Raw genomic sequence first — 13,508 nt, forward strand, 5'->3', positions numbered from 1 at the left:
TCCTGAATTCTAAATTTGTCAATTTGTTAAAGTTTATTGTTATGTACTTTCATTTGTAGAATCAAACTTATTTTTATATTGCGTTTGCATGGATTAATTTGTTCTCTATGTCTAAGACAAATGTGGATATGAGAGTCTGAAACTACGCTATTTATAATTAGTATGTACTCTTATGCGCCACTTTGGCACTTTGAGTCATATAGCTCAATTAAGTTGGACGGAGAACCTCCAGTTTTGCTATAATTAATGTGAATTTTTAATGAAATATCTATATTTTTTTCACCATGTAAATTCTGATCTTACATTGTATAGTTACTTGAGGAGTTTATATATCTATTTGAAGCCTTGGTTTTCTACATATGCTCAACTCTGCCTCTGAACTTCTCTCTGTTTTGGAGCATCAGATGTATATTTTCAACACTTCTTTATTTCCTATATATTTCCATGTTTGTATGCAGTAATTTGGTTTTGAGCCTTAGATTTCATTAATTACAGCGTCTCTTGCCAAAGCCAAATATTGAATGAGATGTTGACAAAGGAATATGTGACTTGTGAGATTGAACTTTGTACATTGTCAAGATTAGTGACCCACTTGAGCCCAACGCAATGAGTCCCAACCATCAGTGCACTGATCCAGGCCCAGCGCAGATACAATCATGCGACCACACACACGTCACCTTGTGTGTATGCCAGTTGCCACGAAGAAGAAAAGGACCTTGAGCAGATTGCTAAGCAGTACTCTTACAGCAGTTCAACAAATTCCCAAAGACCAAATTACTACTGAATGATGAACATGGAGAGACGCTTTTTATCTTATGGCCTTCAGCTGAGAATTACAACCAAATTTTCTTAGGCTGCACGCATTCTAGATTATTCAGTTGTGTGTATAAAGACTCATCTGTTACTTTGTCAGCATGCATCAAGATTAATGTTTCATTGAAATACTACTTAAATTCAATTTGTTGTTCAATTTTTCTAAGTTAGATGCCAGAGGCATCTCTGTTATATGGTCATTTCTTCACAGGTTTTTTTTTTTTTTTTTTAAATCAAAAAATCTTGATTTACTATGAATTTTCCAGATAAAATGTATTGCCAGACGTGGTATAGGTTGTGCCAATTTGGAGTTTTTAGATGAACCATCAATAACAGAAGTATAAAACCATCCACGAGCGAGCTAGCACGAAAAAAATTGGGGGATTTACCGAAATAGTTAAAACATGAGGTCTATTTTAAAATTTAATCATATCATGAGGGTTGTGCATAAATTTAATCAACTTTGTTTTTATAATGAATTGAAAAAAAAAAGAACGTTGTGCCAAAATGCCCTTAAAAGAGTGTGTTATAATTTATAACTTATAAACAATAGTGGATTTTTGGTCCAAAGTGAAATATTTACACACACTATCCTCATCTTAATTTTCATGCTCCAGGGTTTTGGATAATTAAGAATTCAGATTTTCTCATTTCAATTATTCTTGTCTGGCACGTTTCCTAATTCCTACGGCACTACAGCAGCCTGAAAGAATATGTCATTTATCTATCCCATGAAAATTAAGATTGGACAAAAAAACGAAAAGATTTAATGCCTGAATAATACAAGAAAAATATCGTTGTTTTTGGAATTTTATTTAAAGATATTTTCCTTCACCCAGAATGTAGGGTGATTAATTAATTCATGTGGCTGTTCTTATCTTTCAACTTTGCTTCCTTCTTGAAAAAAATCCTCCATTCAGATACTTCAAACAAACCAACACAGCTTCAACTTTAACAGACTCCATGGCTTCCACTACAACACCCTCAATATCATTGCAAAGCAACAGCTCGAGAACAAGCTTTCTATCGTCTCCAGGGCCAAAATGCCCAAAACCATTTCAAATAACTGGCCTTAAACTTCCATTTCTGTCGCATTCAATAAAATTTACACACGTAAAATCTTCTGTTACAGACAAGTATAACGAAGTTGTGGTTGATGAAGAAATGGACAGGATTCGGAGGCTCCAAAACGGGTCCGATGTTCGCGGCGTTGCCTTGGAAGGCGAAAAAGGTCGAACAGTTGACCTTACACCGTCAGCTGTGGAAGCCATTGCGGAGAGTTTTGGAGAATGGGTAATCAGAAGCTTGGAAAATGAACGCGGACGTCCTGTTGAGGATGTTAAAGTATCGCTTGGCAAAGACCCTCGAGTGTCAGGTCCTTCATTGAGCGTGGCAGTGTTTGCTGGCCTAGCTCGTGCTGGTTGTTTGGTGTTTGACATGGGACTTGCTACTACTCCAGCTTGTTTCATGAGCACGTTGCTGCCTCCATTTGCCTATGATGCATCAATAATGGTAGGGTATATGTATAAAGTGAATAACTTTAATCGCATCGCCATGGAATTTGCATTTTGAATTAGTTTATATGAGATAAGATATTGTTGTGTTACAGATGACTGCTTCTCACTTACCTTACACTCGAAATGGTCTGAAATTTTTCACTAAGAAAGGGGGGCTAACGTCGCCCGTGGTGGAGGAGATATGTGGCGAAGCTGCCCGGAAATTTGCCAATAGGCTGACCAAAGTGTCTACAGTGCCGAGAAATCCTCCCACGAGAGTTGATTTCATGAGTGCTTATGCAAAACACCTCAGAGACATCATTAAGGAGAGAGTGAATCATCCCCTGCATTATGAGACACCAATCAAAGGATTTCAGGTTCCCTTCTTCACTTCTTTGTTTGTATCTTATTAGCTTGTGGCCGTACACACAATTCATGCATGTGCCACCAAATCTTGCGTTATCCTCGTTCCAACAATTTGCTTCTCATAAGATTTTGAGGTCCAAACTACGCAGAATGAGATATGGTGCATTGTTGTGGTGCTGACTGATAATTTGGGCTTTTGTTCCATTGCAGTCTGGGCCTAAGTTTTGAAATGCACCCTTTTATTTATTCACGCATTGGAAGTTTTAACATTTTGACAAAGAAAAGGTGTATCTAGAGATATTTGTGATTTGCGTATCGCAGCATCCGATCAACTAAAATCCTCCTCGGGAGTGCTCCATTTTTGGGCCCAAAATCAAAAGTTCGGCCCATCCAAAAGAAACCAAAATTTTTTCTTCAGAATTTGGCTACCGTTAAGGGGTTAGGGGTACTGGGTAGTATATAATATGTACAAGTTTTAAATCTCGTTCTTAGATCGATTACAGAAATAATAATAAAAATAATAATTCTTAGACTAAAATCTAAGATTATGAATCTAAATATGTTTTACTTCTAGGATACATGTTAACATTGTTTATTGAGCAAAGTCTAAGATGATGATGTTGCTATTGCACCTCAATTGTAGATAATTGTGAATGCTGGAAACGGATCAGGAGGCTTCTTCACATGGGATGTGTTAGACAAGCTGGGAGCAGACACATTTGGCTCTTTACACCTCAACCCAGATGGGATGTTCCCTAACCACATTCCGAATCCTGGGGACAAAACTGCAATGGCTCTAACCAGAGCAGCTGTGCTCGAAAACAATGCTGATCTCGGAGTTGTTTTCGATACTGACGTTGATCGCAGCGGGGTTGTTGATAACAAAGGCAATCCAATCAATGGTGACAAGCTTATAGCTCTCATGTCTGCCATTGTGTTGAAAGAACACCCTGGAACTACTATAGTGACTGATGCTCGGACAAGCATGCCGCTTACCAAGTTTATTACAGATAGAGGAGGAAACCATTGCCTGTATCGTGTTGGTTACCGAAATGTGATTGATAAGGGAGTTCATCTTAATGAAGATGGCATTGAAACACATCTTATGATGGAAACATCAGGGCATGGTGCTCTTAAAGAGAATTATTTCCTTGATGACGGTAATATATATATATACATATATTGGACGTCTTCTGAAAAATGTCATTAATGCTTCTGATTTCCCATTGTTCCTCACCTGGATTTTGTTACCCTTTTACAGGAGCTTATTTGGTTGTAAAAATCATTATTCAGATGGTACGGATGAAGCTTGAAGGGTCAGATGAAGGCATTGGTAGTCTCATAAAAGATCTTGAAGAGCCACTAGAATCGATCGAACTAAGAATGAACATTATCTCTGAGCCTAGGTATGCAAAGGCAAAAGGATCTGAAGCCATTGAAGAATTCCGGAAATACATCGAGGTACTTGATCTGCAGAAAACTAATTCACATTCAGCTAGTGAAACAATTTGTTTAATAGTACGAACGTTTGATTAATTACTTGCAGGGAGGAAGGCTACAAGGATGGGAATTAGATTCCTGCGGCGACTGCTGGGTGAGTGAAGGCTGCCTTGTGGACTCAGATGAATCTCCAGCTGCCATTGACGCTCGCATGTACAGGTATAAACATAAAAACTCTAAAGGAAATTTCAATTTGAGGCAGGTTTCGGTTTCAATATTAAATATTCTAAATTTCTGCAAATTCATCAGGGCTAAAGTTACAGATGAAGAACGTGGACAATATGGATGGATACATCTTAGACAGAGCATTCACAACCCAAATATTGCTGTAAACGTCCAATCGATGGTGCCTGGGGGTTGCCGGTCTATTACAAAATCTCTCAGAGATAAGTAGGATCAATTTTTTTTTTTTGTTTTTTTTAACCCTGTTTTGTTTTTCAAAGCTTTAATTTAAGTGATGTAATATATATGGTTGTTGACTCTTGTGAATTGCGATCAGGTTTCTTTTAGCAAGTGGAATGGACAAAGTGCTTGACATTTCTCAGATCGAGAAGTACGCAGAAAGTAGCTAATGCCTAGGCTATACAGATTCTGAACAGTACTTCCAATTTCCATATACTGTACAGGAGGAGTTCATTATATGATCATTGCAGGTTAAAAAAAAAAAAGTATTCTGAGAGAATATCTGTATAGATTGTCATATTACTAGTACTAGCTAAAATTCCCATGACGGATAAATGGTGACTTCAATGATGTGATTAATCTCACGCCACATTGACGTTGTGGTTTGGTATTAACTTGTGTTGACTTGTTTTAATTTTCTGCCATAACGCTAATTGGCTCGTCATTGCAATTCAGTAATACTACTATACTACATAATATAGCAAGTACCGAATTATGTATGTATAATATTTTGATTTTTTGCAACATAAACACAGCGACTCCCACACTACACAACATAAATGAAATGATTTCAGCCATGAATTTATGCCCACGGTACAAGCTGTAGAAATAATATATCAATTCTTGACAGACTTGCAACATTATTTGTTTTTTAATGCACAATACAGACAAACAACTAATTGCTTTATTATATCTGGAGACATACATATTTGCTGAACTCAGGTATATCATTAAATTATTAGGGACAAATAACATTTCAAGGAAACTTGCCTTGAAACACACATTAATTTTCTGCAGTTTATTTACTACAATTATACTTGCACCTACACAATTCTATACATATTATTTCTATTATAATAAAGTTTCTAACATCTATTCAATTATCCACAATCGCCGTTCCCCTTGTATATATCCCCAACAATAGATAATTAAAAGTATATTCTTTGACAAGCTTTAGCACTCAAAGAACCAAAGGAATCAGATTCATGCATCCATTACTTTGGCTTTTTTAAAAAAGAAAGAAAGAAAGAAAAGAGCTAATTTTGGAACATTTTTTGAACTTTCTTCCTACCAAATTGGGAAAGGAATGGTATCGCAGTATCCGAGTCCATTTGCATTTTGCTGTAAAGTGAATCAATCGATAAGTCTCACTGGGATTGTAGGCTAGTGACATTCATTCATGCCCTCCAGAGTGCGCAAGTTTGAGCCTTATTAGGCTTCTTTTCCTTCAAGAGTATGATAAATCAGAGCAAAGATTCTAAAGTAGTTCTGTCGTATCATACCAATTTAATGTATATATGACATGTGAATATAAATTAAATATAATTATTAATTATATTATAATTTTTTAAAATAAATACACATATATTATACATACATTAAATGAATGTAGTATAACGGAGTGTTTTAAAATCTTTCTTCCAAGAAAATATATTTATTGGATGGTGGGAAAATCATTAATTTGCCTCTTAGCCTTTCTTCTCAATTTTAATCTCCGGGCAAGAATTTATTTTGCTAAGGCGAAACCATCAAGTTAATTTAATTTTAAACAAATCCCAAGTTGCATTGAAATGCATTACAATCTAAGCGAACTAGCATGCGGTTATATATATTTCGATTTCAAGTGGAAACTGGAGTAGAAAACAATGACAATCTAATCAATAATTAATCACAGGCTAACAATAACTACCACCTGTGACAAGTTAGATATTTGATTTTATATACTACCGTTAATGTGACTTTGATATAGCAATGATCAACGAGTGAGACGTAAAACGACAAAACATCAATTACGATATAAATTTTAGATCTCAATTTGGCTAATGGGCACAAGTTAAGTACGTAAATTCACAAGCACTGTTAGTTAAATAGGGCAATTGAGTATCTCTCAATCTTTAAAACTAGCTCCATAGGCGAGGCTTTCCCTCACTTCTTCCGATAAGGATAATATCAAAAAAAGGGATAATGAAACAAACCTGAAAGGAAATAAAAGATCGATTCAGACAAAACTGAACCAAAGTTTTATTGGAGAAGGACATGATGCTGATCAGCTTATTGCCTTTATAACAAAAGCGAAAAGGAGATTATATTCAAAATATGGTGGGAGGAAGGATTCTTTAAGTTTACCCCTTGTTTTTCAGTTGAGAAGAAATATTCCTCCCGGACCATTCACAGAAAATACATTCGAAATTAGTCTTAAGTAAAAAATATTTGACCAGTTACTCATGTTAAAGAGTCGCAGTGATGAGTTTTTGATCTTATTAATTGCTTCTATCTAATATTTATAGAAAATTAGGGGAAGTCTCCTTTTTTTGTCAGATAAAGGTTAAGGTGTCAGCAATCGGAATATGATCTTCTGCTGATTTGAGCTCTACTGAGCTTTTAAAAATCTTTTATCATGTGTCTTTTAATAGTAGTGTATGGGTAAGATTTAATTTCTTTTATTTTTTTATTCATTAACAACCAATCAACAATTGAGTTATTTACTCAGAACATGATTAGATCAGGAGAGAATCATGATCCGTCCGCAATCATATAGTTTCCAAGTTAATCCATTGTATTTATGGTTGTTTATGTATAATATATTTAGATCAATTTATATTCCCTTTCTGCTTCTCAGTTTTTTGCATAAAGTTGGATGGAGCTATTGAGTTTATACAAGGGCGAAAGGGGGAAGTAAGTAAAAATGAAATGAAGAACGAAAAGAATGTTACAAAGATTGGTGACTAACTGAAAGTTATTTCGATGGACAACTCTATTATATTGAAAGTAAAAATGCTAGGAGAATGACATTTTACCCCATTATTTTTGGGTTTTATCAGTTATTCCCTACCGTTTTATAAGCTTGAAAACAGAGGAACAGAAGAATGGAGAACCAAAATGCATAGATGGAATACGAAAATCACTTTCTTTAAAGAGTATTGTTACACATGTAAATTTTTTTTATACTAAATAATTATTTCTTTAAAGAGTATTGTTACACATTTTAATTTTTTTTATACTAAATAACTATCTCAAATGATATGACATTCATTAATTAATTGGTGAGATAATACAATTAACTCACTTATATTTTATAAAAAATTATCAACAAATAAAGAATGCCACATCATTTAAAATAAAAAATTTGAGATATATATCATTATTTTTCTTTAAATTTACAAACCTCTTATTTCTCGTCATGTACCAAAAAATTCAGAAACGAAGACTCCTGAACTTATTTATTATGCAATTGAAGAGGTACAACTGAAAACAAGTATTTACTTATTTCTTAAAGATTCTCAAGTTCCAAGCATTTATCATAGGTAGTATAAAAGCTTGCACATTCGGAAGCTTTATGTGAGCATCGGTGTCTTTGCGGGGATCAACTGCAAGCAATGTTTTTTTGGTCAGGAACATTTTCGTTCTGCCTCTCTCATAACCATTCAGGCTATGCTACGTACCCACGCACAAGTCAGCCACAATGGAGAACATAAACACAATCTGGTCGAACGTCACAACGTTTTTATTATTATTCATATATATATACAGTACTACACATTATAGGAACACGAAAACACACACGATAGACATAGATTTCCCGGTATTACATGTATCAACATCGAGGTTCATTTTATTGTAAAAAGCAGAACGTAAATAATTATGATCATACTCATGGGTTTATGCTTGGGGGATAAGTTTGGCGGCAACATCTTTGGTGACATCGACACAGAGTTGAAGCATGGCCGCGGGCTCTGGAACGTTCTCATTGGGCTTCTCGTACTTTAAAGTCCAGGTAACAAAGCTGCCTTCACCTTTTGGGGTGACTTGGAAGAAGCAGCAGAAGCTCTTGTACTGATCCAATAGATTCCCTTCAATCACCTTAAAAGTTATTTTGTTATTCTCATAGTCTATCTCTTCCATTATCACCTTGCAGCTTAGATCAGATTTCCCTTCTATCAATTTACACAATAAAGAAAGCATGCATGATCAATTCACACTCAAATACGATATTTGAAATAGTAATTTGGAATGAAGTGCATATGATATATGCATGATCAAATTATGAATTACTTATACAGTTGGCTTACCGTTGGCATAACGACCGAAGATGACTGAGCCAGCTTTCCCCCATTCACCTTCAAGTAAATCAACACTCTGTACTTTATCAGGGCAAGCACTGGACACGTGATGTAGCTTGCTGCAAAAATATTCACGAACCGTAGAAGCTGGAGCTTTGATCTCTACTCCAGCTTCCACTTGACCAGTTAGAGACATTTTTTGCTTCTTGATGATATTCAAGAACCAGCTAGCAGTACTAATTGACTATCAAATTAAAACAGTTGGATGCAATGAAGAAATACACTGGCTTCTTGCCTTTATATATACAAGTTAGTCTACGTATGTGCACGTGCCGTGACAAAATCAATGACTCATTTTGTTAATTATTGTTCAAAGAAAACACAACTTGCACTGTGTTGGTCCTGTTAGATATCGAAATGTCATTGATAAAGGAGATCAACTTAATGAGGAGGGCATACAAAAGCATCTTATGATGGAAACATCGGGGCCCTAAAAGAGAATTCCTTTCCCCCACCACCAAACAGATTGTGAGCAAGTCATTTTTTTCCCCTCAGAATTTCTTTCTTCTCAATTTTAATTTTCAGGGTAATGAATTTAATATATTTGCAAAGGCGAAACCAGTTAATTCAATATTAATTAAACTAATTCTCTTATATTTGAATTCAATATTAATTAACCTCTTTCTCGGCTCTCTTCATAATAGTTGGATTTTTCAGTAGTTTATCTGAACTATCGCAGCAGCATCAGTTCCCGCCACAAACATATGTCCTAACAATGTGAAAATGCTATGATTTGTTCATTCAAACAAATAAATTTATATTTAAGGGGAGTTTGCACTAAATTTACATTTAGGTGTGTTTTTTTTAATATTTGGAGCACGTGGTTTAGTTAAGGTACTAGGTGTAGGGGTGGGCGCGGTTAAGTTCGGTTCGGTTTTTTACTAAATTTTTTATAATCGTTCGATTACGATTATTTTAAAATCATAATCGCGATTAATCAAATTACCGAAATAATCAAATATTCGATTAATTGAAATAATTTGATTCGATTCAGTTCGATTATTTTAATTATGGGCCTATTGGGCCTATTTTGGGCTTTTTTAAATTTAAAACCTTAAATTAATAAATCTACCACAAACATAAAAAATTAACAAATAAAAAATCAAAATATGTCTCAAAGTATGTTCAAGAACACATAACATGTTCAAATAACAAGTTCAAATCAAAATAAATAAGCAAAAAGTCTTTTAAACTTTAACAAAACTACAAAAGCAATAAACATCAATCAACTTCCAAATCCCAATTGCTCCTCAGCTACTTGTTATTTACACTAACAAGCATTTTCCTCATTTTATTCCAAAAAAAGAAAAAAAAAAGAAAAAAATTATAGAGTTCCTTTTCTTTGTTTTTACACTAACTTATTATTATAATTAGAATCCTATTTATAATTATACATTTTCTATCTACTGAAATTATCCTAAATTACATTTATGAATCGAGAAAAAAAGAAAAATAATTCAGACATACGGGACTCCAGCTATTGATCTCTGCAACGGCGTACTACTTGGGCAAACGCCGAGTGGCTGAAAGTTTCATATTTCTGTTTTAAAAAAAGAAATCGATTTTTATTTTCAACCATCCAAATTTTGAGGCGTATAAATTAAATTAAATAACATTTCATCCGGTTCATTTTGAAGCCATAACGCTGGAGATTGGCCTTTGCGTTCTGCATGGGAACGCGTTAGCTTATGATGCAACCGTCTCGTCATGTTCACAGTCAAGCTAGAATGATACGCTTCCACCTGTCCTCCCTTACCAATTTAGATTACAGCGGCTGCAGCACGTGATAGTAGCGGCGGAGACTCGGCGACGAGCAGCGACGGCGACTAGCAGCTGTAGCGATGAGCAATGGGGACGAGATTCCAGCGGCTGAAGGTCACGAGTTCGGTTTCGGCTGAAGATCAGAAGTGGTGTTTAGTTTAGACTTTAGGGATTGCTTATTCGGTTTATTTGATATTCGGCTTGGTATTTCGGTTTTTTTTTTTAAAACCGAAAACCGAACCGACTGATTTTACTATTTTCATTATATTACTTATTCGGTTTTTGATTAATCAGCTTTTTTTGCCCACCCTTAACTAGGTGGTGAGCTAAAGTAATATGCATAGTGAATTGAAGTGGTCGTTTAAAGAATAATAAAGAGAGCTCAGTAGAGCCTCCAAGAGTTAATTTAGGGAGGCTAATGTATGTTTAGGTGTAGTTCAGACGTACTCAGGGGATAACTTATGTGACCTCACAAAATGCTTAATGTAACTAGGATCCCAGTTAAGCTTATACTGAAACACAATCTCAACCTCAAATTGAGAATATAACAAAATAAACATAAATACAAAGAATACAAAATATTTATGTGGTTAAGCCTTTTACGCGATTCGATCTTTGGCCTACGTACTTCTAATTCATCACCAATCCACTATATAAATGAAAGGTTATGTAAAATTTTAAATTATTCAAGATGAATAATACAAGTTAGATCGTTATATAGAGATGTTTGGTGTTAATAAGGATGAAAATGGTGAACAAAGATACATAAAGTGATAATATGATGGAAAAGATGATGATAATATGGTGGAAAAGATGATGGAGAATAGAAATTGTCTCTAAAAATGAAGAGGTTGATGATATACAAGATGGGGAGGGAGAGAGAGAGAGAGAGAGTGAAAGTCCCCCAAATATGGGTGAATCAGATATTTATATTGTGGAGACTAATGATAAGGAGAGTACATAAAAGTTAAGGCTATATGTCATTCTTAGGTTAAAAGAAGAGAATATTTAGGACTATTTGTCATATTTAGGAAAAAATGACAAGAATATTCCTTTTATACTAGATTCATTTTTTATCATAAATATCTTGATGTGTCCAATCTTGACCCTTGATTTCTTAAGCCCATTCAGTGTAATAAATTTTTCCAAATAATATATTTATACTTCTCTAAGTATCATGCCCATTGTGCCCTTGTAATTGTCCACATGTCATTCATTTTTTGGTCCAAAAGTATTATTTCAAATTTGCCCCAAACAAGATCCCCCTAGCATTAATTCATTAGCGATGTGCTTATCTATGTGTGTATCGTGTGTGTGTGTGGGTTTTAGGGAAAACTTTACGTTTTGTTTACTTATACGATTAGGGAATTAGAATCTGTAATGAAAATGATTGATCATGTTTAAGAATGGAAATCAAACATTTAGGAATTACATATTCTTGGGATTAAGAAATGAAAACTTATAAATTAGAGGTTGGAATCAAATTCTTATTTATTTTGAACTCATTGTTTTACCCACCCAAATTTCATAATTCCACTTTTATCCTTAAGTAAAATATTATTATATTATTGTTATTATTCTTATCCCTGTCATTGTTTTTAATAATAATGAAAATAACAACAATGGTAATTATAAAAAAATATTATTATTATTGACTAAAAAATTTATTTCTAATATTAGTACTGTGATAATTTAAATTTTCAATGAATTTTTTTTACTAAGATAGTGTTTGTTTATTTTGTCTAAAATGTGAATTGATCGGAATTTTTCTAAAATCTAAATGATTTAAATATAAATATCTTGATGACATATTTGCTTCTTTTAATATATGATTATAAGTGACATTTTGTTTGTTTTTATAAATAAAAAATCCTTAAATATGATTATTTATATCTTTTTCTATTCAGATAAAAATTAAAAAAGTTCATTTTTTAATCAAATGTAAATATCTAAAAATTAGATATAAGTTACTAAAAACAAACAAATAAATTAAAAAAATATGAAATTAATCAAATTTCATAATTAAGACATTTAACAAAAACAACCCTAAGACTTAACCTCATTGTTGGTTGTGAAATCGTAAAGAGAGAGCGAAATCATCGACAGTTTATCCACTTCTGGGTTTCAGACAATACTTGATTCATTTCGTGAATAACTGCTATTTATGCCAGTCCTATCCATTCCACAAAGAAGCAACTTTAGAGTGAGCTTAATAAGCTTGCTAGCTTTGTACAAGGTCCCTCGCTTCTTGGGGGTGGCTTCAATGCTATTCTTCGTTCATTGGAAAAGGTTGGAGGTTCTTTTAGAACTAATGGTGTGTGTCAGCTGCTCAACAACTGGTATCAGCGTAATCAGCTTTGTGATTTGGGTTCAAGGGTCCCTCCTCACTTGGCTTGGGGTTTGTTGCACAAAAGGCTCGATAGAGCAATTTGTAACGATAATTGGGTTGAAAAGTTCCCTGCTACTTGGGTCCTTTATCTTCTTAAGGTTGGCTCTTATCACAGGCTGATTTTGGTTCATTTTGGGGTGATTGGACCCACTCATATTGGCCCTAAGCCTTTTGTTTCCTTGTCTTGACTAACTGATAAGATGTTTGAAAGTTTCATCTTAAGTGTTATGGCAGAAAGATGTGAAGCATATGCATTCAGCCAAACACTTTGTCGAAGTGGTCTGACACTGAAACAGAAAAGTTTTTGGTAATATTCTTAGACGTAAAAATTGGTTATTAGCTAGAATTGGGGGGATATAGTGAGCATTGGAAAACCATCATTCTAATAACCTTATCTAACTTGAATTAAATCTCAAAAAGGAGCTTGAGGCAGTATTAACCCAAGAGGAAATTTTATGGTACCAGAAATCTAGGAGGAAGTGGATCCAATGTGGTGATCGTAATACATCCTATTTCTATCGCAAAAGAATCCAGTGGAGATGGAGGAATAAAATTGAGATGATTAAAGATGATATGGGGCTCTGGATGCTTGATGAGAATGAGATTAAAGCTTATGTTGTGTTCTTCTTTTCAAAGGTTTATATCAAGGAGGAAGGAGTT

General features: G+C 34.3%; 2 protein-coding genes across 2 annotated transcripts; one reads left to right on the top strand and one right to left on the bottom strand.

The window, feature by feature from the left end:
* Nucleotides 1-1,776: 1,776 nt before the first annotated feature.
* On the top strand, nucleotides 1,777-4,569 carry LOC18053498 (phosphomannomutase/phosphoglucomutase). Its single transcript, XM_024192045.1, has 6 exons — nucleotides 1,777-2,325; nucleotides 2,423-2,686; nucleotides 3,319-3,835; nucleotides 3,937-4,136; nucleotides 4,222-4,334; nucleotides 4,425-4,569. Exons 1-6 carry the CDS (start codon nucleotides 1,777-1,779, stop codon nucleotides 4,567-4,569), a joined length of 1,788 nt encoding a protein of 595 aa, XP_024047813.1.
* A 3,592-nt stretch (nucleotides 4,570-8,161) lies between these two features.
* Nucleotides 8,162-8,891, bottom strand: LOC18053499 (MLP-like protein 34). The gene is made up of 2 exons (XM_006448168.2): nucleotides 8,648-8,891; nucleotides 8,162-8,512 (listed from the first exon to the last, which is right to left on the bottom strand). Exons 1-2 carry the CDS (start codon nucleotides 8,832-8,834, stop codon nucleotides 8,238-8,240), a joined length of 462 nt encoding a protein of 153 aa, XP_006448231.1. The 5' UTR covers nucleotides 8,835-8,891; the 3' UTR covers nucleotides 8,162-8,237.
* Between the last annotated feature and the right edge of the window lie 4,617 nt (nucleotides 8,892-13,508).

Source organism: Citrus clementina, unplaced genomic scaffold, assembly GCF_000493195.1.
Source record: "Citrus clementina cultivar Clemenules unplaced genomic scaffold, Citrus_clementina_v1.0 scaffold_2, whole genome shotgun sequence".
In the NCBI taxonomy this organism is placed as follows: Eukaryota; Viridiplantae; Streptophyta; class Magnoliopsida; order Sapindales; family Rutaceae; genus Citrus; species Citrus x clementina.

Bases quoted from the DNA above. Each gene is read 5' to 3' on its own strand.
- LOC18053498 (XM_024192045.1), top strand. From the start codon at position 1,777: ATGGCTTCCACTACAACACCCTCAATATCATTGCAAAGCAACAGCTCG. The intron at 3,836-3,936 runs GTAATATATATA...ACCCTTTTACAG, and splicing joins GAATTATTTCCTTGATGACG to GAGCTTATTTGGTTGTAAAA. The intron at 4,335-4,424 runs GTATAAACATAA...CAAATTCATCAG, and splicing joins ATTGACGCTCGCATGTACAG to GGCTAAAGTTACAGATGAAG.
- LOC18053499 (XM_006448168.2), bottom strand. From the start codon at position 8,834: ATGTCTCTAACTGGTCAAGTGGAAGCTGGAGTAGAGATCAAAGCTCCA. The intron at 8,513-8,647 runs GTAAGCCAACTG...GTAAATTGATAG, and splicing joins CTTCGGTCGTTATGCCAACG to AAGGGAAATCTGATCTAAGC.